Source organism: Strix uralensis, chromosome 9 (genome assembly GCF_047716275.1).
Source record: "Strix uralensis isolate ZFMK-TIS-50842 chromosome 9, bStrUra1, whole genome shotgun sequence".
NCBI lineage: Eukaryota > Metazoa > Chordata > Aves > Strigiformes > Strigidae > Strix > Strix uralensis.
The window spans coordinates 12642341-12662927 of record NC_133980.1 but is presented as its reverse complement, the minus strand read 5'-3'; the positions used below and the strand labels follow the sequence as shown (position 1 = coordinate 12662927).

General features: G+C 52.2%; 1 protein-coding gene across 3 annotated transcripts; it reads left to right on the top strand.

Annotated features, from left to right (window-relative positions):
- Nucleotides 1-722: 722 nt before the first annotated feature.
- On the top strand, nt 723-19754 carry BCL6 (BCL6 transcription repressor). Of its 3 annotated transcripts, none has more exons than XM_074877362.1 (10): nt 723-844; nt 9656-9694; nt 10757-10924; nt 12000-12221; nt 12359-13342; nt 13947-14128; nt 15227-15394; nt 16823-16953; nt 17361-17498; nt 18450-19754. In XM_074877362.1, the coding sequence occupies exons 3-10, from the start codon at nt 10764-10766 to the stop codon at nt 18591-18593; spliced, it is 2130 nt and encodes a 709-aa protein (XP_074733463.1). In that variant the 5' UTR covers nt 723-844; nt 9656-9694; nt 10757-10763; the 3' UTR covers nt 18594-19754. The 3 variants fall into 3 exon arrangements, with proteins under 3 accessions (XP_074733463.1, XP_074733465.1, XP_074733464.1); XM_074877364.1 differs by lacking the exon at nt 723-844 and adding an exon at nt 865-1489; XM_074877363.1 differs by lacking the exon at nt 723-844 and adding an exon at nt 8100-9533.
- The last annotated feature ends 833 nt before the right edge of the window (nt 19755-20587 follow it).

The window sequence follows — 20587 nt, the reverse complement described above, 5'->3', positions numbered from 1 at the left end:
AAAAGCTGATTGTGGGAAAAAGAATTCTTAAAAAATGTAAAAATCCAGTGCAATGCAGCAGGATCCTGGCTTTGCTCGCTGGGTTGTATTTTTTTTTAGGGGGGTAGGGTTGCTTTTAAACGCGAAAGTGACCCCCCGCCCCAAATTAAATGTAAAAATCATATTTAAAAAAAAAAAATTAGAAGGCGTATTTTTTTTTTTTTCAGATTTCTTCCTTTTCTCTCTCTTTCGGAGAGGGAATAGGGGTGGGGGGGCGTGGGGGGATGTGTGTTTGCACAGCCCGGAGTTGCACCCGGGACCCCCGTCCTCCTCCTCCTCCTCCTCCTCCTCCTCCTCCTCCGCCGCTGTCGCTGTCTCTGTCGCCGCTGTCGCCGCTGCTGCTCCCGCCGCTGCTCCCGCTGCTGCTGCTGCTGCTGCTGCTCCGCGCCGCGCGCGCTGCTCCGCGGCCGCGCGCCGCCACCCCGCCGCGCCCCCACGTCACACACAGCACCCGCCGCCACGTGACCCACCACCCGGGCGCGACCATTAGGAATGGGGAGGGGGGGGTGAGGGAGGGAGGGCGACTCGATGGGACCCCCGCCGCCGCCGCCGCCCTCCCGGGACGCGGGCACCCCCCCCCCGAGCCGCCCCCTATGGGGGCGGCTCGGGGGGGGGGGTGCCCGCGGCCCGAGAGGGCGGCGGCGGCGGCGGCGGAGCGGCGGGGGGAGGTCCGTGGCCCTCCCCATGCTTAGCGCAATGGTAGAGTCTGCAGCTCAAATTCCGAGAATTGGGCTCTGTTGATTCTTAGAACTGGGGTTCTTAGAAGTGGTGATGCAAGGAGTTTCTAGGAAAGCCCGGAGACCAGGTGATTGCTGCTTCTATTGCCGCGGCCGATTTTACCCTTTAATTCTCTCTCTCGCGCTCGCTCTTTTTTTTTTTTTCTCTCCATTTTTTTTTTTTTTCCCTCCTCTTTCCCTCCCTGCCCCGCTCCGACGCCTGGCGCGGAGCCGCCTCTATATATTTCTACCCATTTTTTTTCCCCCCCTCTTTCCTTCCCCCCCTTTCCCGCGGCAGGTGCCCCGACAGCCCTTCAATATTTATTTTTTTTTATTATCCCTTAACATTTTACATTTTTTTTCTGCCTCATTTATTTATTTAATTCCCCCCCAAACACACCCCCCTCTTCCTTGCCCGCTGTCAAGCGAGAAAAATAGGGGTGCCTGCATGTCTTAACGCTGGGAGCGTGTATAAGGGGACGCGGCGGGGGGGGGGGGGGGGGGGGTGTCTCCCCTCACCGTCCTCTCCCGGGGATTGTCGCTTATCTGGGATTATTGGCTTTCCCGCACGCGTGACGGCCGGGTGGGGACGGGGAGGACGGCGGCGGCTCCTCTCTGCACCTGCAGCCGCCCCGCGGGCGCAGGACGGCGGCGAGCGGGACTGGCGGCCGCCGGGCTGCTGGCGTTTTGCGTGACTCGGGGTCGGTTCCCAATGGCTGGATCCCTCGGTCGGGGTGTGTTATTTTTCTTCCCCCCCCACCCCTTTTTTTTTCACCCCCCTTCTTCTTATTTTTCCTGGTTTTTTAATTTTTTTTTTCGTGCGTGTTGTGTCGCTGTTGTCGTCTCGCCGCCGCACAAAAGCCGCCGCGGAGCGGGGCTGGCGGCAGCGCGGGGGTTCGGCCGCACCGGGCACCACCGCTCCGGCCTTTCCGCATCATTTTCCCTCCCCCCCCCACTCTATCTTGATTAATATATCGTTATTATTGTTATTCCGTCCCCGATGCAACTGCGAAACGGCTGGTGCGTTTTGCAACCTGTGGCGGGGCTGCGCCGTGATCTGTCAAGCCCCGGGCTAACAACGGGCGGTGATGGAGAAGACTTGCGGCATTTCTCTGCCCGGGGAAGGGGGGAGCCCGCGGGGAGGCTCGGCCGTCGCCGGCTGCCGGCCCCGGAGCATCGCGGAGCGGCGGCCCGGGGCGGGGGGCGGAACTGCGCTCGTCCCGACGGTGTGTGCCGGGCCGGCCGCGACGGGCTTTTGCCGGCTGGGAAATAAAACGCGATGCAAAGCTCGGGAAGGAGGGGCGGAAAGTGTATGGAGCAACTCTGACCATTACGCGCAGTGCTCAAAATAATAATAATAATAACAATAATAATAATAAACAACCCCCGCGGGGAGGAGAGGGGTCCTCCGCCGGGAGGAAGGCGGCCGGGGGAGAAAATGGTGTGCAGCCGTGTAAGGGATGGGGTCCCGGCTGCGGGGCGGGGGGAGCCCCCCGGTGCCCCCATCACAGCCCTTCCCCTGTGTTTACTACCGCGGCGGACTTGGCGCGGCGACAGGCGCTCGTAAATCTGCCGCCGGCAGCCGCGGGGCTGGCCCCCGGCCACACGCTATTCCTGGAGCGAGCGGCGCGGCCGGCCGCGGAGAGCCGCGCAACCCCCGCGCACCGCGCCTGGCCCGCGCCGCTGCGCTCCCCCAGCCTCCCTCCGGCTCCCCCCAAAAAACCAAAAGCGAATGGGGGAAGGGACGAGGCTTTTTATTTTTTGGTTAGGTGTGTGGTTTTGTGTTTGTATATATATAATTTTTTTTAACCCCCCCCCCTTAAAAAAAAAAGAAAAAAGAAAAAGGCAAAACAAAACCGAAAAAGCCCAACTTTGTTATGAAAACTTTAGCGGTCGGGCGGCAGCGACCTCTCCCGGCCGCCCCCCCCCCCCCCCCGCCGCCCCTCCGCCTCGCCATCCTGCCCCCCCCCCGCCCCCTCCGCCTTTAGTTTGCAAAGTCACAGTATGAAATGTTATGAAATCGCCTCTTGGGAAGGAGGGAAACAGAAAGCAAGGCGTTTGTTTAGAAAAATCTGCGGCGGCCTCTCAGATGTGCCTAAAAAGCTGCCTTTGACCCCCCTGTTGCATTTCCAGGGAAGAGGCAAATCTGGGCTTAAAATCATGAGTCAGAAACAACAAAAACAAACCCGGCCTGGGTTAGTTTTTTCCACTGACTCCAGTAGGCGCAGGATCAGTGCGAAGGGAGGCTGGGGCCAGACAGATGAGGCTTAGCAAGAAGCGCTGCGTTGGTCCAAAATCTCTGTCTGGGGCCAAATTCTTACCTGCGCCAGTGGAAGTGTCAGCAGGGCCGGGTATGGGATCAGGCCCTCGTTCGATCTGGGGATGCTTATTGATTCCTGTCATGAGGTTTTAAATGCTCTAAAAATTATTATTTGCCGTATTGTTCCAAAGGTTTAAAGGATAAGTGCTTTAAGAGCAAATACAGGCTGCTTCTTGACGTCCTTGGGGGGGGTTACAGTTCAAAAATTGCTTTAAAAATATTTTAGGGGAAACCTCTCATATATACACGGAGAGGCAGAACCTGAGGTTCAGTTATTTTCTCCTAATGATAGGATCTCAGGTTTAAAAACTTACGTTATAGATGGCAATTTTTACCCTGTGAAACGAATCATCAAGCCATTAAAGGCTTGATGAGGGTGTCTAGCAATTTTCCAGAAGAATGGATTATTACATTGTTCCAGTAAGAAAAGACTTCATCTCCGAGCATTCAATTTTGACTGGCAAAACAGATCAAAGATCTCTTGGGATGCATTTCAATTCCAGTTTCCAATCCCCCTCAGTTCTGACTGTCTGAGTCAATATTGGGAGAGGAAGTGGAGGTTAACTGGTTAGTTATTATTGCGAAGGAAGAAGTCGGAATGAGAAGTGATTCTTACAAATCCCACCCCAAAAAAAGAAAAAAAAAAAAAAAAAGAGTCAAAAGTCTTTATGATACTTTTTAGACATCCCTGTTTGCAGCGCTGGGAGGACTTCAGTGTTGTCTGATGAGACAAAAATAAACCTAGCAGAAACATTAAGTTTTTCAAAACAAGGCTGGAAAAGCTCATAAAAATAATGTTGCTCAGACGCGTTTTAAGAGAAACAGAATTACATCGACAAAATTATATGTTTTCCAGGTTTGGTTGGGATGTTTTATTTTCCAAGGGGAAAAATTGCTCCTTCAGCAAAGCTAACTGGTGCCATCTAGTGTCGTGTCTTCTCCCTCCTCCCCGGCCAGGGCAGGGGCTGGCGGAGCCGGGAGTCTCGGGAGAGTGGGAACATGTTTATTAACTGCTTTTTAAAAAAAGAAAAAAAAAAATGCTTGCCAGCTAGGAGGAAGGTGGCAGAGGAAACTCTGGATGCCACTGAACTTACTTAAGGAGCCTAATTGGAAACAACTGAGCGCTTATTAAAGTCACTGACATTTCCATATGGAGTCCTCTCCGGTCTGGTCATGAAATCACATGTGAAAATCTTTCCGAGTTGTGGTGTTAATGTGCCCTTGAATTTCTGCCTAATTTAGGATGTATTGTAAAGCTATGCTTTGGGGTTTTTGGGGGTTTTTTTGAGGGGGTGAAGCTTTCAGCCCCTGATGGCAGCAGCCTAATATTACTTTGTAGGAACGGTGTTTGGTTTGGTTTTTTTTTTTTTTTTCAGTAAGCAGTAATGTTGTCCTCAAAAACCCATTACAAATACAGGTGGTAAAACTTTGTGAGGCAGTCCTGTGTTATAGAAGCAGGGGTGAATATCCTCTCATTTTATGTAAATACTCCATTAAAAAGAAAATCTTGTTACAAAGTCTATAGGTGAGTAAAAAGAAGCTCTAACCAGTAGGTGCATTTCTCAGTGTGCAGCTTATGTACCTTCATGTATTTATGGTGTTGAGGTTGAAAAATCATTTCATGCCTGTTTTAGTCAATGTGCTGTAACGTTTGGGCTGCAAACTCCACACGAAGAGCTTTTACTGGTTCAGTTGGAGCCTGAAATGTTGTTTTCAGGTTTCTGAGAAGTTTGTAAAATCTAAATTTGGTGAAAAGTTGCCTGTGTGCTCATAACCTCTTGTTCCATTTTATAGTAGCATGGGAGTCTATAAACGGGAGCCCTGTATGCCGAGTGCCTGTATTCTTTTCTAGTTCTATTTTTAAACCATTCTTCTGTTTGGCAAAAAGTGACACTTGGTTTCCATGTTTACAGCAGGCATTGGCAAACCTCAGGAGTTCACAGTTTGCAGTTTGGTTAGATGAGTATCCAAAAGTCAGCATCTGACCAGTAAACTCCTTCAGACTGCAAATTTAGACTGCAAATGTAGTCCTCCCCACTTTTTTTTTTCTTTTTTTTTAAATCCATGCTAGATCTTCTGTGTTCCCATTGCTGCAGGACGTTGGCAGCCAAAAGACACACACCCCTAAGTTGCAGCAAGTGTGTAGTCTTCAGGATTGTTTTAAAACCTCAGCAATCTCAGTGGAGCTTCACATTTAAAGCACAGGGAGAGCTAAGGGCGTTGGGCAAGGGGAGAAATTTTTGGGCTATATTGTATTCCTCCCCCTCTTTCTCCTGGTCATTGTGCTGCCTGTGGGCTGCACAGCAAGTGCCCAGAAGGAATCTGGGACCCCTCTTTATGGAGGAGAGAGCATGGGACAAGCACGTTGCAGGACAGTGGGTCCTGAAGAACGTGTCCAGTAGGACTGGGCACTCTCTGAAATGAGTCTCCTTAAATCTGTTTGGCTAAATATAGGAGTGACGGAGTGTCTCTCCTCCGGCCAAGGGACCCCAAGCTGCATATGTGTCTTGTCCCATCCAGGCGGGATGCCAAAGCAGTCCCTCACTGCCAAGATGAGCTGTGCCACCCTCAGCCCCAGGAGGACAGAGACAGGGTGGCAGGGGGGTTGGTGCCAGCTGGTGATTTATTGCCCCGGTACAGGGTGGGGATGATGGGACACCTCCTCTGAGCCCAGCCGGGCCAGGGACCCGGCTCAGCTGCTGGGGATACTTGGCTCTGTCAGCACCCCACCGTTGGGTCAACACCTTGGTGCAGGGCTTGGTGTTGGCAGAGCACGGGGCAGGTTCCTTGCTCTCTGGAGTAGCTCCCTCGACTTCAGCTGGGACACGGTTCCTGCCTTCCCTTGAAAAATTAATGTGCCAAATTGCTTGGGGTCGTTTGAAATGCTGAAGAAGGCTTGACTCCTCGCTTCCCAAGGGCACGCACCGCCTCTGCCTCACAATCAGAGCTTGGCTCCACAGAGGGCAGGGGAGTCCTCTTGAGTGGAAAACATTGGAGACAGCTTTAGTATGCTTCCCCCCCCTCCTCTGCATTTTCTTCTGCAAAGACCAAAACAATGTGGAGGCTTGAGCCGGGCCAGCTTTCAAGGGCAATCCTTTTAAACCCTCTTTTGAAGTACAAACTATAAAGTTCCCTGCAGCGCTCAAGAAAATATGCAGTTTTCCTGGTTCCAAATGCTGATAATAAACCCGTCCAGATAATGTATTGCATTTCCTAGAAACATTTGTTTGCTGGCAGGAAATTGGATCAGATTGAAAGTTAGCAGAGACTGCTCGATAGAGTGAGTGCAATCCGCTCACAGAAGGGTACGATGGAAAATACGACAGGGCTTGCACTAGTGATGCTGCTTTTGATCTGTGCTGACACCGTGCGCTAGGACTTCTCTTGATCTCTTCTTGGGTTATTATTAACCCAGCCACGTTTTGGCCTAGACGCCAACCAGAAGCTACTAAATTAATAAAATTCTGCTGTGACAGCTAAAGGATGCTTAGTGCCCCCTGATTCCATGACATCAGGAAAGCCGAGCTGGGCGCTTGCACTCCCCCAGCCAAAACCATCCTCTTCATCGTGGCTTGTAACACCCATGACTGTGCCCGAGGGGTCCCCCACACCACCCCATTTTCTTGGTTGTCCCTCTGGTCCCTGTTCAGGAGAAACCAGGCATGCCTTGGCAGGGTGGAGAGGCAGCTGGCAATGTGCCCTGGCAGGCAGAGGGGATGTTCCCTTGGGGCTGGGGAGGAAGTGGGGGGCAGGATGGAGCTTCCCCTGGGCGGGCAGTTTCAGCGCACTGTGTGGGATGAGGCTGTGGGGAAGGGAGACTTCACCCAGCCACCCCTCTGGGGTGATTGATTAGAGGGAGTCGGCGCTGCAGGCTCTGGAGGGGTAGGAGACTGGGGCCAAGGGCCGGGGAGTGATTGGTGCCCTCCCCAAGACTATATATTTGGGGGTGGGAGGAGGGCAAAGACCATGGGGTCTCTCCTATGCAAAGAGGGGTAGAGGGGCAAGGAGTCCCCCCTGTGCACAGGGTGGGAGAGGATGGATGAAAAGGGAGTCCCTATAATTGGGAGAGTGGATGGACGGAGGGGTTTCCCTGTGCGTGGCAGAAAGATGGATGGGGGGGTGCGGGAATCCCTGGTTCTCCCTTCTGCCCTGGGGTGGAGGAGCTGTGAGGGTCTCCCCTTCGCGTGGAGTGCTGCTGAGAAGGGTTCCCCCCCACGCAGGTGCGCCCTCCCCGTGCTCACCAAGCCGGCTGCAGGGAGGGCAGAGCCAGCCCTGGGCTCCCTTCCAGGAATGGGTTTTCTCGGGGAGGTGCCGGCAGGGAAGGGCCGTTCCCTGAACCGCCGGGGCAGACCCATTGCCTTCCTGGAAGGCAGCAGCAGCGACAGTCCCGTGTGGCCACCCCTGACATGGGCCCCGCGCCTGGCCCAGACTTTCCTCTCCGGGCACAGCAAGCCCCGGCGTGCATCCCCGAGCACTGCCGGAGAGCCCACACCTGCAAGGTACTGAGCAGGAAAACTGGATTGGGGGGGGGCTTGGGGTGATGCTCTGGCCCCAGCTGAGCCTGGGGGAGCCTCATGGGCTTTGAGGGGGGTGTGGATGGAGAAGACTATGCTCGGTCCTGGTGGTCTCTACTCCCCATCGCTGGTCTCTGCTCCTTGTTGCTGTCCCCTTCTCTGCTGGTCTCTGGTCAGAGCATCCTCCCATGCTGGGGTGCAGAGCTGGTGCTGTGCAGAGGCCGGGAGGGACAGGGTTAATGCGGCTCAGCATAGCGAGGGGAAGGAAGGTCCCTTTCCCTTTTGCATGCCCACATCCTGCAGCCGGGAGCTGCTCGGGATGCACCTGCCCGGCTCAGTGGCCGTGGGCGTTGCAGCAGCACTGCGTTGGGGAGGGATAATTTGGGAGGGTGGGGAGGGGGCTGTGCTGGGGTCCTGCTCTGGGAGGGGAGCTGGGTGTCTCTCCAGGCAGTGCTGCGGCCTCGCTTGAGTCAGGGAATTTGGCGACAGAGCAACGGCTTCTCACGTGATGTTCAGGGGCACAGAGTTCATCTCGCAGTTTGCAACTTTGTTGGTTTATGGATGGGTCACTTCCCCATGTCTATGACACCCGGGTGAGTCCCCGGGAGCCCAGCGGAGCATGTCTGCTGGTACGGCCAAGGTCAGGATGCCACCCGTCTGCCCCAAATGCATACATCCGCTCGTATGGACGCACGGATGCATGCTGGGCTCCTTGCAGAGTGCCGTCTGAGTCCCTTGGCTTGCAATTGACGGTAGCGAGCGGCTGGCAGCGAGTGTGTACAGAAAGGTCAGAGTCTGCAGTATTTGGGAAATGAGTCACTTTTTGTGTGTGCGTAAAGTTTTAAGCTAGCCAGGCTCAGAGCGGCTCTGAAGATTTGCACTTGATGGCTGGAATGGGGCTTTAAGACACCTCGCTGGGTTTTGTGTGTGATACCTTGCCTTAAATCTCACCTCTTCGTCCCACCCCTGCATCTCCAGGGACGTGAGGGGACCTTTGGCTCCAGAACTGTGCATCTCCCACAAGGGAGAGGGAAGGGAACACTTGTCCTCACAGGACTGGATGGGCTCTCTGCAAGTGCTGGCTGCCTTGCTGTCTCCATCCAGTTATTGGGGTCAGTCCTCAAAATAGCATGATGAAGGTTTTGGGGTTTGTTGGTCACTTTTTTATTGCACTTTTCCCTGCTTGGGGTGGCTACCTGAGGACCTTCTTCCTGTGTTGGTGCCAGGCCAATTGTCTTTGCTGGTTTTAAGTAAATTTGGGAGTAATAGTGTGAGTTCTGGAAGGCAGTTGACTCCTAGGTTTTCTTGCCATGCTGCCCCAGCCATGTTGCCCATGAAGCCAGTGGCTGGAGACAAAGCTTGTGGTTTAGGGGAAGGCTTTTCCAGCAGCCAGAGGAAGGCGTTTGTTCTGGGTCCTCATCCGTCCCCGCCACTGGCTTCCTATGTGATCCTGGCCAAGTCACTTTGGTACTTGACGCCCATATCCTCCCAAGTCTGTTTGGCAGTCCCGTCCCGGGGTGTTTTCACTGGTGGCTGGAGCGCGTGGGTATTCCGAGAAGGGCAGTAGCTGTTTTGGAGGGCTGGATTCAGGCTCTTTCCAGGTTTCTGAGCAGAGTGGCAGCAGATGTTTGTGTGTAAGTCATACCTGTTAACGAGGTGCTGGGAATATGGCATTGGTCTTGGATGTGGCACTGGCCGGGAATTCGATCTTGGCAGGGGAAGAGTTATCTCTGAAAGAAGTGGTGAGAAAATTCTCGCTCGACTTCCCTTCTCCACCTGCCTTTAAGTTCCTGAGTCATGGAAATTAAAATCTCCTTGGCATACGCCCATGGTTTGGGCTAGAGGGTGTGGAAGAAGCTATGATTGGATTCTCAAAGCCTGTGGTTGTGATAAGAACGTACTGTACCGGAAGAAACAAATGTTAACCTTACTGGAGAGTAGAAGGTTTGTTATCTCTAGCTTTTATCCAACTGATACTCGAGCGAAACAGCAGGCTTGTGTCCTGCCATGGCCAATTCATAATTACCAGCTAATGTGGCATTTGTTTTCTTGTGCTTTATTTGTAGGTTTGAAAGAAACTTTTGGACTGTGAATTGAGGCATTGGGTATGTAAATTTAAATTTTGTGCTTCCCCTCCTAACCCCCCCCACCCCCTGCTTTCCTTTACCATGTTGAATGAAATGTTTCATTAGACCCAGCTGGAATTTGTTTTCAGGAGAGCAGCTGCTCTGTAGAAAATACTGTACGTTCATATGCCACTGGGGAAGGAGGAGGAGTCAGGGTTGTGGGAGGGGGTTGATCATGGAGAAATTTGGTGCTGAAGATGCAGATTCCAGCCCAAACTTCAGGCACAGGGAGATGTGGGTTCTCCTGGCTGCTAGTTGGGAGGACACATCTGAGATCGGTCAATGGCTGTTCTGTTGGGGGAAGGCTTCGTGTTCCTCGACTAACCCAAGCCTTGCTCACTGGGAGAGACTGGGCTGCGGTGTGGGTAGCAGCCCAGCAGGTTAGATGAGTTCTACTCCTCATTGCCACCACCAATTCATTGGGAAACTGTGGACAGGTCTTCTCCAGCATAGCCACCACTTGAGAGCAGGAAAGTAGTTTGCTGGTGGGTGAGGGCTGGTGCTCCACTGTGGGCTCGATTTTCCAGATGTTGAAATCCTTCAGCTTTAGTTGAGACCTTAAGGCTTGTTTTGATTCCCATGGATGGATTTACAGCCAGACAGCGGGTGGGTGAGGGGGATGGCTCCTGAGGAAGATCTGAAGGCTAGGAAGCTGTGTTGGGAGTTCATGGAGATGAACCTGAGTGGTGGTGGGAGGAGTGGGCTGGGGTGGAGCCGCCATGGGTGAGGCAGGGCGAAAGAGCAGCTGGTTAGCCAATCCTCAGGAGGGTCTGGTTGCCTTTGCCCGCCAACTTGCTGGGTGGGACTGAAAACATGCTAGGTCTCGCTGTTGGCCGAGAGACCTCACTGAGCAGCCTGGCAGGTGCTTGGCATGGTGCAGGGCTGTTTGCCTTGGGACCAAGGAGCTGGTGCTGTCCCTACCAGCGGCAATTGGCCATCCCAGAGCACATCCCAGAGCACCAGCTGGTTTTTTGCTGGGTTTAGGGTACTTGCCTGGCTACTTCTCCATTCTCATCCTCCTCCTGCTTCTGTTTCGAGCAGACTCAAGATGGCCTCACCAGCAGACAGCTGCATCCAGTTCACCCGCCACGCGAGCGATGTCCTCCTCAATCTCAACCGCCTTCGAAGCCGGGATATCCTGACTGACGTTGTCATCATTGTGAACCGGGAGCAGTTCAGAGCCCACAAAACAGTCCTGATGGCCTGCAGGTGAGAGCAGGGTCCCCTCCCTGCCTCCCTTCCCTGCTCCCTCTGCTTTTGGCCACCAGCAACACTGCTGCAGCCTCAGGGTGGCTCGTGGGGTTTACAGACAGGGAAACAGAGGCAGAGAAGCAGATCTGAAGGGGGCTGCTAAGAAATTTGTACCTGTAATAGGATTAGAGCTGAGACCTTTCGCCTCCAGTGCAGTGCCCACACCTTTCTCCTTGCATGCTCACACCTCTCTCCTCCTTGCATGCCCACATCTGCCCACACACAGCCCATGGAGACAAACAGGAGCACAGCAGACAAGAGACACATCCCTGAAGGCAGAGCACAAATGCTCTGCAGGCACAGGACAGGAGAGGGGAGGGAGGGCTGGATGCTCGCTGGGGTGAGTGAGTCCTCTGTGACTGTGGTGTCCCCTGCTGCTGCTATTTTTAGAGCTATTCCTCCCTGGCTTCCAGGCCGCTGGCTGTACCCACCTTTGTTGATTTTTTGCAAGCCTGGTGGGGTCTGAAATCCCTTTCCAGCTCCTAGGATTGCTGGAATTGCTTCCTAGTGAATGCTAATTAACATCCCACCATTGCCCAGTTGAATTACGGCAGATGCCTTCCAGGGTCTCCTGCTGACTAGGTATAAAGATTTGAAAAAGCCAAGGTTTGACTATTAAGACATCTGAAAAATGTTTTGCCAACATTTCCTTTTTTTTTCCTTCTGGTTAAAGAGTGAGCATGGATGCCCCAAGAGGCTTCTGAAAGAAATGAGTCACAGTGGGAAGGGGGTGGTGGTAAGAACAGCAACAAAAAAAAAAAGGGGGAATTTCTAAATGGAGGCAGTGGGGAGTTGTTGAGCAGGTGAGATCTAAAAGCAGGCTGTTCCAGTTGCGAAAAGTGCAGTGCAGAAGTCGCTTACTAAGCTGAGAAACCAAGCTTGATAATAAGGGGGAAGCTCAGGGAATTCTGTAATTGCCTCCTCCTCCCTTCCCGTTCACGAACCCCTCTGTGCTAAGGGATTTCAGACAAATTCTCCTTTCTTCTGCTGAATTGTCATAACACTCATCTTTTCTCCTGTCTCGTCTCTGCAGTGGCCTCTTCTACAGCATCTTCACTGACCAGCTCAAGTGCAACTTGAATGTCATCAACCTGGATCCTGAAATTAACCCTGAGGGGTTTTGCATCCTCCTGGACTTCATGTATACATCCCGCCTGAACTTGAGGGAGAACAATATCATGGCTGTGATGACCACAGCACTGTACCTGCAGATGGAGCACGTGGTTGATACCTGCCGAAGGTTTGTCAAGTCTAGGTGAGTGCCATGAGTGAACGCTGGAGAGCCTGGGATGGTGTGTTTGGGTGGGAGACAGGAAAACTGACAAAGTATCTGCAAACTTATCCTTATGGGCTGAAAATAACTGTATCTCCCTACTTTTTTCTTGGTTTCAGTGAAGCGGAGATGGTTTCTGCTGTGAAGAGCCCAAGGGAAGAGTTTTTGGCTGGACGGATGCTGAGCCACCCAGAGGTGATGGCGTATCGGAGCAGAGATGTCTCTGAGAATGGCATGCCTCTCCAAAATGGGTCCCTCTGCAATGGGAGGGCCTTTGCACCTGGTTTGATCAATAGTTTGTCTGGATCCCCCATTTCCTATCATGGATACAGCCCTCTCCCTCTAAATAGCTTCCTTGTGGATGATGAGTTGCGGGAGATGAGGATGCCTCTCTCCGAACTCTCGAGGGCAGGTGCCTTCCCCAAGGAGAGGATCCTGCCATGTGACAGCTCCAGGACAATCCCCACCGAGTACATGAGAACCATTACCGACATCTCGGCCAACATGTGCCACGCTACCATCTATGCTCCAAAAGAAGGTGCTGCTGAAGAAGCCAGGAGCGACATGCACTACAGCGTAGCCTCTGGCCCCAAACCTGTCGTCCCTTCGATCCGGAACAATGCCTATTTCTCTTGTGACAAAGTGGCCAAAGAAGAGGAGCGGACCTCTTCAGAGGATGAGATCAGCCAGCACTTTGAGCCCACCAACACCCCCCTGGACCGCAAGGGACTCATCAGCCCGCAGAGCCCCCAGAAGTCAGACTGTCAGCCCAACTCGCCAACCGAGTCCAGCAGCAGCAAGAATGCCCGTATCAGCCAGAACTCCAGCTCCCTCTTCACCAAGAGCCCCACAGACCCCAAAGCCTGCAACTGGAAGAAGTACAAGTTCATAGTCCTCAACTCTCTCAATCAGAACACCAAACAAGACAGTGCTGACCAGAATGAGATGGGAACCCTCTCTCCTCGCACCTACATGCCCATGTCCACTTGCCAGCAGTCCATGGAGCCAGAGCATCTCAGCGTGCAATCCCCCACCAAGATGAGCGTGAATGGAGAAGACTCTACTATCCCGCAAGCAAGCAGACTCAACAATATCGTTAACAGGTGAGATTTCCCCACCCTACCCACCCCCCATCCCCGTGAGAGACAGGACTCCCTGCATTGTTGATGAGGGTTTGGAAGTGTGTGAAATATCTGTATCACTGGACTGGGAAGTCCAGCCATGAGCAGGTGGAAGCCTCTGCATTTGGTGGAGCACTGCCAGTGACATCGGCTAGGTGCCAGCCGTCCCCACCATAGCGGTGCCAGCCTGAACTGGCGATGCAATTGAGAACAGTGGGTCAGGAATCCCTGGCTCACTTTGGTGGCTCTGAATTGTTTCTGGAGCCTGGATTTTCCCAGCCTGGTTTTCACCAGATTGCCTGTGCCTCAAGCTTTTGTTTGGCTGTAAGCATTGGAAGAGCCAAACTACCAGGGAACAGTATGCTATCCTCTAGACCTGGATGTTCCTAGAGAGCTTTGAGGTCATTTGGTGATGGGCACCTGAAGGATTGAGGCTCAGGGATCAGGGCTGTGCTGTGCATCTCACCACAAAAGTGTCCCCATACAAAACGGCTGTCCCTCGTGTCGAAGGGTGCAAACAAGGGCCCAGTAGCTCAAGCACAGCAAGAGCCTTCTCACAGCTGTGTGTGTTGCTGTCCTTCCACAGGTCCCGGGATGGGTCCCCCCGGAGCAGCGAAGGGCAGTCCCCACTGTACATGCATTCGTCGAAGTGCAGCTCCTGTGGCTGCCAGTCCCCACAACATGCTGAGATGTGCCTTCACACCCCTGGCTCAAACTTTGGAGAGGAGATGGGGGAAACCCAGTCTGAATACTCTGACTCCAGCTGCGGTGAGTCTTGCATCCCTGGTCTCCTTTTTCAACCAGCAGGCAAGGTTGTGTAGTCTGGGGACCCATCCACACAGTGCCCTGTGTCCAAATGGGCACTCAGGCCTCTCCCTGATGCTGGTGGATCCCAAGGTGCTTTACAGTCCCCTCTCAACTGGCTGATCAGCTCTGTGCATGCATTTGAGGGACACATGCTTATGGGAATTGCTTCCTTCCTCTCCTTCCCCAACACCATCCACATACCTTGTGCAGGGAGTTAGTCACCTGCTGCAAACTTGGCAGCTAAGGACAGGAAGCAAAGTGCACCCCACCCCACCAGAACCACAGGAGAACAAGCTTGGCAGATGTAATGACCCTAATGGGGATTGGGCAAGATGGTGTGGCTCATGTGTCCGTCATGATATCTTTGTTATCAGGGAGCCCAATATGCATATCTGGAGAAATGCAGATAATGAGGCTTGCAATCTTGTTGCAAAACTCCACAAGCCAAGAAACACGTATCTGTGCACCCATCTGCCTGTAGCTCAGGGAGCGGGAATGCAGAATTGTCACCCGTGGTGTGGGCAGAGATCCACAGAGGGAACCCCACTGTGGTGATGCTCAAAGCTACGCACAGCACTTCAGAGTTAGGCACCCTCCTACTGGGGGCACCTGCCTTGTGCTTCAGATGGTGATGGACTTCCCATGCTCAAGGAAGACATCTGTACATGTAAAGGTTTAAGACCTCTAAAGATGCTGGAGTTGCCCCAGAGCTGAGCATCCATCCTTTGGAGGATGCCTGATAACTTGGGTGCCTTTGTGGACCTCTCTGAAAGATGTCCAGGTGATATGCTGGCTTCTTAGAAGCAGCTTGTGTCACACTGAAGGAGAGATGGCTTGCGATGACTTTGCTTTCTCAAGCCATGCATGTTGCTGCTGTATGCACAAGGAGGTCAGGGAGTAACGGCACAGTGCAAGCACTGCTGCCCGTGAACATCTGCATTCAGCTTCTTCCAACACTTGCCCTGGCTGCCCCTCTCCACCATCCCAAACCCATCCCATGGCATACAAAGAAGCTGGCCCATGCATTGCCCATCTCATTGCTCTCCTCTGCCCTCCCAGAGAATGGAGCCTTCTTCTGCAACGAGTGTGACTGCCGGTTCTCCGAGGAGGCCTCTCTCAAGAGACACTCTCTGCAAGTCCACAGTGACAAGCCCTACAAGTGTGACCGTTGCCAGGCTTCCTTCCGTTACAAGGGGAACCTTGCCAGCCACAAAACCGTCCACACAGGTACAGCGTTGGCCACAGGGACAACTTACTGGGGACGCTGCAGGTTGCTGGGCATGTAGGTGTTTATGGCTGGATTTATCCCAGGTCCAGCATCCCCTGCTCTGTGTCACAAGTTGTCCCTGATGGGAAGAGCAAGGTGCTTTTCTTGGCACTGCCAGGGAGCCCTTGGGCAAAGCACCAAACCTGGGAACTGAGGAGATGCTGCCTGGCCTCACAGCAGAGATGGAGCTCAAGCTCCTTTGCTGTAAAGCACTGAGCATTACTGTTTCTAAAGGCATCTTGCAAAATGCATGGCTGGAATCAGATGCATGGCCTCCAGGTTACTTTGTGGTAGACTTAAAAAAAAAATTAAAATCAAAATAACATTTAAGGAGGGGTCTGGGATTATTTTTTTCCTACATCCTAGAAATCCAGATCATATCTAGCCTGGCAGAAACTCTGCTGATGGGAAAATCTGTGAATGGATGGACTCTGTGAATCAGCACAATGAAAGCTGAGAAAGGAAGGGGATATTAAGGGTTTAGTCATTTGCTGACAAACCTAGGGACTTTTTTTTTTTTCATGCTTTTATTAATGCTTAACATGTCAACAGCCAGTTCACTAGCTGGGGAAGGGAAGTCCATGCTGACGACTCAGTGTTCCTGCACTGAATTAGACATAAATTCCCTCAGCTGCAGCTGAGCTCCAGGAGGGTTGCACAGGTGAATGAGACGACACAAATGCCAGGGCAGAGTTCGAGGGTGCGTGGGGTCAAAGCCTGGAAACAAAAGAAAAAGGCAGGAAGGGATAGGCAATGGATGTTTCCCACTCCATATCGAGCCCATCTTCAACCATCCTAAAGAAACTAATTAAAACCTTTTTGCAGCTTCCCCCATCTCTGGGGGCCAGCAGCGGTGATTGTAACCAAATAATGACTTGGGAGCTGGGTCGCTGGGCATACCTTGGCTTTCTGCTCTATCAGCTCTTTTTGCTCCTCTAAAGAGGTGACAAACGGCCAAGGCAGGATGTTCTGGGGACCATGAGGAGCCCAAAGGGAGCCAGGTGGCCCTGCAAGTCTTACTGATGGCTGTAGGGAGACACAGGCACCAGCCACTGTCACAGGGCCAGGAGGAGCAATGCTGTTAATCCTCACTGGCAGAGCTGCCTGACTTTCTCTCTTGCCCTGAAGGCTGCACTCCAAACCCAAAAAAGAAAAAGTACCTGTGGTGCCCAGGTACCTCCTGAGCTCATCCTGCTGTGGGGACACCCTGAGCTGTCCTGACTGATGCTGCTTGTCCACAGCCATCTCCAAAAGGGACAGGAGTCAGGGCTAGTGCTTCATGCCATGGGGTCTGGCACCTGAAGGGACTTAGCTTTGGGGAGCATCATGGATCATGGAGGCTGAGCATGCCTGTACTTAATCCCTCACCCTTTGTTTGGGCTCTGCAGGAGAAAAGCCGTACCGCTGCAACATCTGTGGGGCACAGTTCAACCGACCGGCCAACCTGAAAACCCACACACGCATCCACTCCGGAGAGAAACCCTACAAGTGCGAGACCTGCGGGGCCAGATTTGTCCAGGTGCATGTGGCCTCTGGGACCTGCAGTGCCTGGGGAGGTGGGGCGTGACTGGACCAGTGATGCCTCATGGCAGCGAGGAGCCTGACGGGCCATACTCACTGCCTTGGGCAGCTCTTCCCGTGGTGTTGTGGGAAAAATAGGGTCCCTAAGGTCCACGTGGGCCAGTTTGGCTTAGTAGGAAGCCTGATTGCTGGTTTTAGCTCCTCTCCTCCTTTTGCTGGTAAGGATTGGAGATATCAGACCTTGGACACATGGGTTTTAGCTGGGAGTCAGGGCCACAATTTGCAGGTCCTGCTTGGACCAAAAAAAGGCAGCTGGGCAGAACCCTGCTTATGGTGGGATGCCCTTGCTCCCAGTGGGGTGCCCTCATCCCTGGGGCTGTCCTCACCCAATACTGCTCTCTCTAGGTGGCCCACCTCCGTGCTCACGTGCTCATTCACACTGGGGAGAAGCCGTACCCCTGTGAGATCTGTGGCACACGCTTCCGGCACCTGCAGACCCTCAAAAGTCACCTTCGAATCCACACAGGAGAGAAACCGTATCATGTGAGTGACCCTGCTTTTTTTTTTTGGGGGGGGTGGGGGGGGGTGGGGCCATGTCTCTCAGCCAGGTCTGGGGGAATATGCTGCCAAACCTGGGGGGCTGGGAAGACAACCGGGTGATCACGTGGGCTGGTTGCAGCACCCTAATGCCCTTCGCCAGCTTCGTGAGGCCCCATGCCAAGGTCACATCACTGCTCCTTGTACCCCGTCCCCCTCTTGTGCATTAGCCAATGCCGACGTGGTATTTTGTCATGAACGGCTGCACTGGAAACACTGACGTGCAGCCCAGGCTGGGTACATGTTAGCTGCTCTTCTTTTCTTCCACCCCATCTGGAAGAAGGTCACACTTCTCCAAATAGCTGTGGCTTAAATTACAGCCACCCGCTGTGTGTGGGGATGGGGGAGAGGAGCAGACAGCCTGGCCTGGGGTCCCCTGTGCCGGTGGCACCCAGGCCGAGCAAGCAGCCTGCCCTGCCTTTCTTGCAGCCCTGGGTGCTTCCAGCTCTTTGCTGAGGCTTTTCTGGCTTTCCCCATCTGCTAGAGAGGGAATCAGAGCAGGGGTTATCATCCAAACATCCCTCTGGGGCCATCCAGCTTGGCAGGGGTCAAAAGCAGCTCCCGAAATAGCCCTGTAGCTGGTTTGAGCATCTAGATAAGGAGCTTGGCACTACATCCACCAGAGCCAGGATCCTCTCCTAAGGGACCTCAGCCTTTGTGCATCCCATAAACTGAAATGTGCCACTGAAAGCCTGGGATGGGGTGCCCCCGGGTGGTGCTTTTCCCATCATGTCCCCAGTTTTCCCTCATCCACCTGTATAATGGAAGCAGCACCCTGGGGTAGCTGACAGAGAACAGGCGTTTGCTGCGGGACCCCCACCCTGAAGGGGAGGACATGTCCCCTACCATCCCTGCCACCACGTCTCACACCCTCTGCCTTCGCCTCTCACCCCACAGTGTGAGAAGTGCAACCTGCATTTCCGCCACAAAAGCCAGCTGCGGCTTCACCTCCGGCAGAAGCATGGGGCCATCACCAACACCAAGGTGCAGTACCGCATCTCCGCGAGCGAGGTGCCTCCGGAGCTCCCCAAGGCCTGCTGAAGGCACAGGATTTCCCAGGAGGAGGTCATCTTGGGGTGGGGGGGAGAAGCTGTCCAAAGGATACTTGCAACACTTTAAAAGAAAAAGGAAGAAAAAAAAAAAAAAGAAAGAAAAAAAAATTCATCATATGATGGAGTGCCTCTAAACCCATAGTGCAGATAGGTGGAAAAACATTAGAAATTAAAAAAAAAATTACAAATACACGGGTTTTATTTTTCCCAGTTATGTGAAACAAAAAGAAAAATAAAATTATTCAGATCTTGCTGTATATAAAACGTAAAAAGTAAAAATAGTCATTTTAAATGTCTGTGCAGTGGAGTGTTGATAAACTCTGGAGTCTAACCTTCACAGCCTTTGCCGTTTGAAGATGAGGAATGTAATGTTGATTTATGGGAACAGATTTTTTCTTTTGTATGCAAAATGTGTGTTCTTTTAAAGAGAAAGTATGCTATTAAAGAGAGGGCTTTAACTTTTTTAACCAAAGGTGAAGGAATCTATGGCAGAGTTGTAAATATATATAGATATAAATATATAAATATATATATAAAATAAATATATATAGACCTTTAAAAAAAGCTATATTAAAAATATATAAAATGCATTAAAGGCTCAGTTGGACTCTGCAGGCAGAAGCCACTCTGAGAATCTTTATTATGATAGAGCACTTAAGGAGATATTTTAAAGTATTGCATCTGTACAAGTAAGAAAATATTTTGTCTAAATGCATCAGTGTATTTGTATTTTTTTGCAAGTGAAGGTTTACAATTTACAAAAAAGTGTGTATTAAACCAACAAAGCTGCAGAAGGAATTTAAAATAATAATAAAGTGTAATTTTTTTTTTTTTTGTTCTAGTTCTCAGTCTGTATATATGTAAAATGTGGTTTCGCACGGTGCCTTTCTTTTCAATGGAAGTTTTCAATGTATGGACTATATTGAGCTCAGTTTCTTCAAGGTACAGCCTGATGTTGCAAAAGGAGTTTTGATGGAACTCTCTATTGGGGAATGTTTTATTTTTTTGTTTTTGGTTTTTTTGGTCTTATTTTACATGCTTGTGTTATAAACAATCTCGGGAGACAGGGTTTGGGCTGTGTCTAAACTGCATTAATGCATTCTGTAAAATATAGCTGTACAAATAAAAGAATAAAATGAAGAAAAGTGAAGTATGATGGAGTGAAGGGTCTGTTCTTGCCGGTCCTTCTCCTGAAGCACCTTGAAGGCCAGTGGGTGCCCCAGGAAGGGTCTGAGCATCTTGGCTTGGTGCAGCCCTGGCCCTGCATTGACGGCAGCAGCCTTTTCCAGGATCAAGTGAAGATGGTCTCTGACATGAGGTCAGAGCAAGACCTGAGCATGCTGCTCTGCATCCTGGTGGGGACTGTCCCACTGTGCCACCTCCTTCATACTTTCTGCATTTGCACTGAGCAGCCAGCAGAAATAGAGCAGAGCCTGGGAGAGACCTTTTGCTGACCAGCCCAGGGCTGCTTCCAGATGGCTGGGTAGCTATTTATATTTCCTGGAAACCGACGCAATTGCCAGAATTGTTCAGGGAAGAAGGCTGCCTGCTGCTCCTCTCACTTTCCAATGCCTGGGGTGACAGGGGGCTGCCTGTTCTGCTGTCTTGTGCAATGCTTCAGTGGACCAAGGTCTGTAACCCCCTCCAGGAACTTACTGGCTGATAGCGTCTCTGGGCTTCCAGCCATTGCACTCTGGCTGTGGGCCAGAGCTGAGAAAGCCCAGCTTGAGGGAGTCCCCCTGCTCTCCCCCAGTAAGCAGAGGAGATGCTTTGGTCCATTTGGGTGGCTGTGTGGAGCTGGGGGTGAAGCCACGGGGTGACCAGGCCCCTGGGAAGTGGGGATGCCTGAGATGCACGCAGGCGCCTTGTGCTCTGTGCAAGCAACCCAGCAGCTCTTTGCTGGTGAGGGCTTACTAGTTGCAGAAAACCAAAGAGCCTCATGTAAAAAGCTGCTTTGAATTACACAGGCAGGACCGGCTGCAA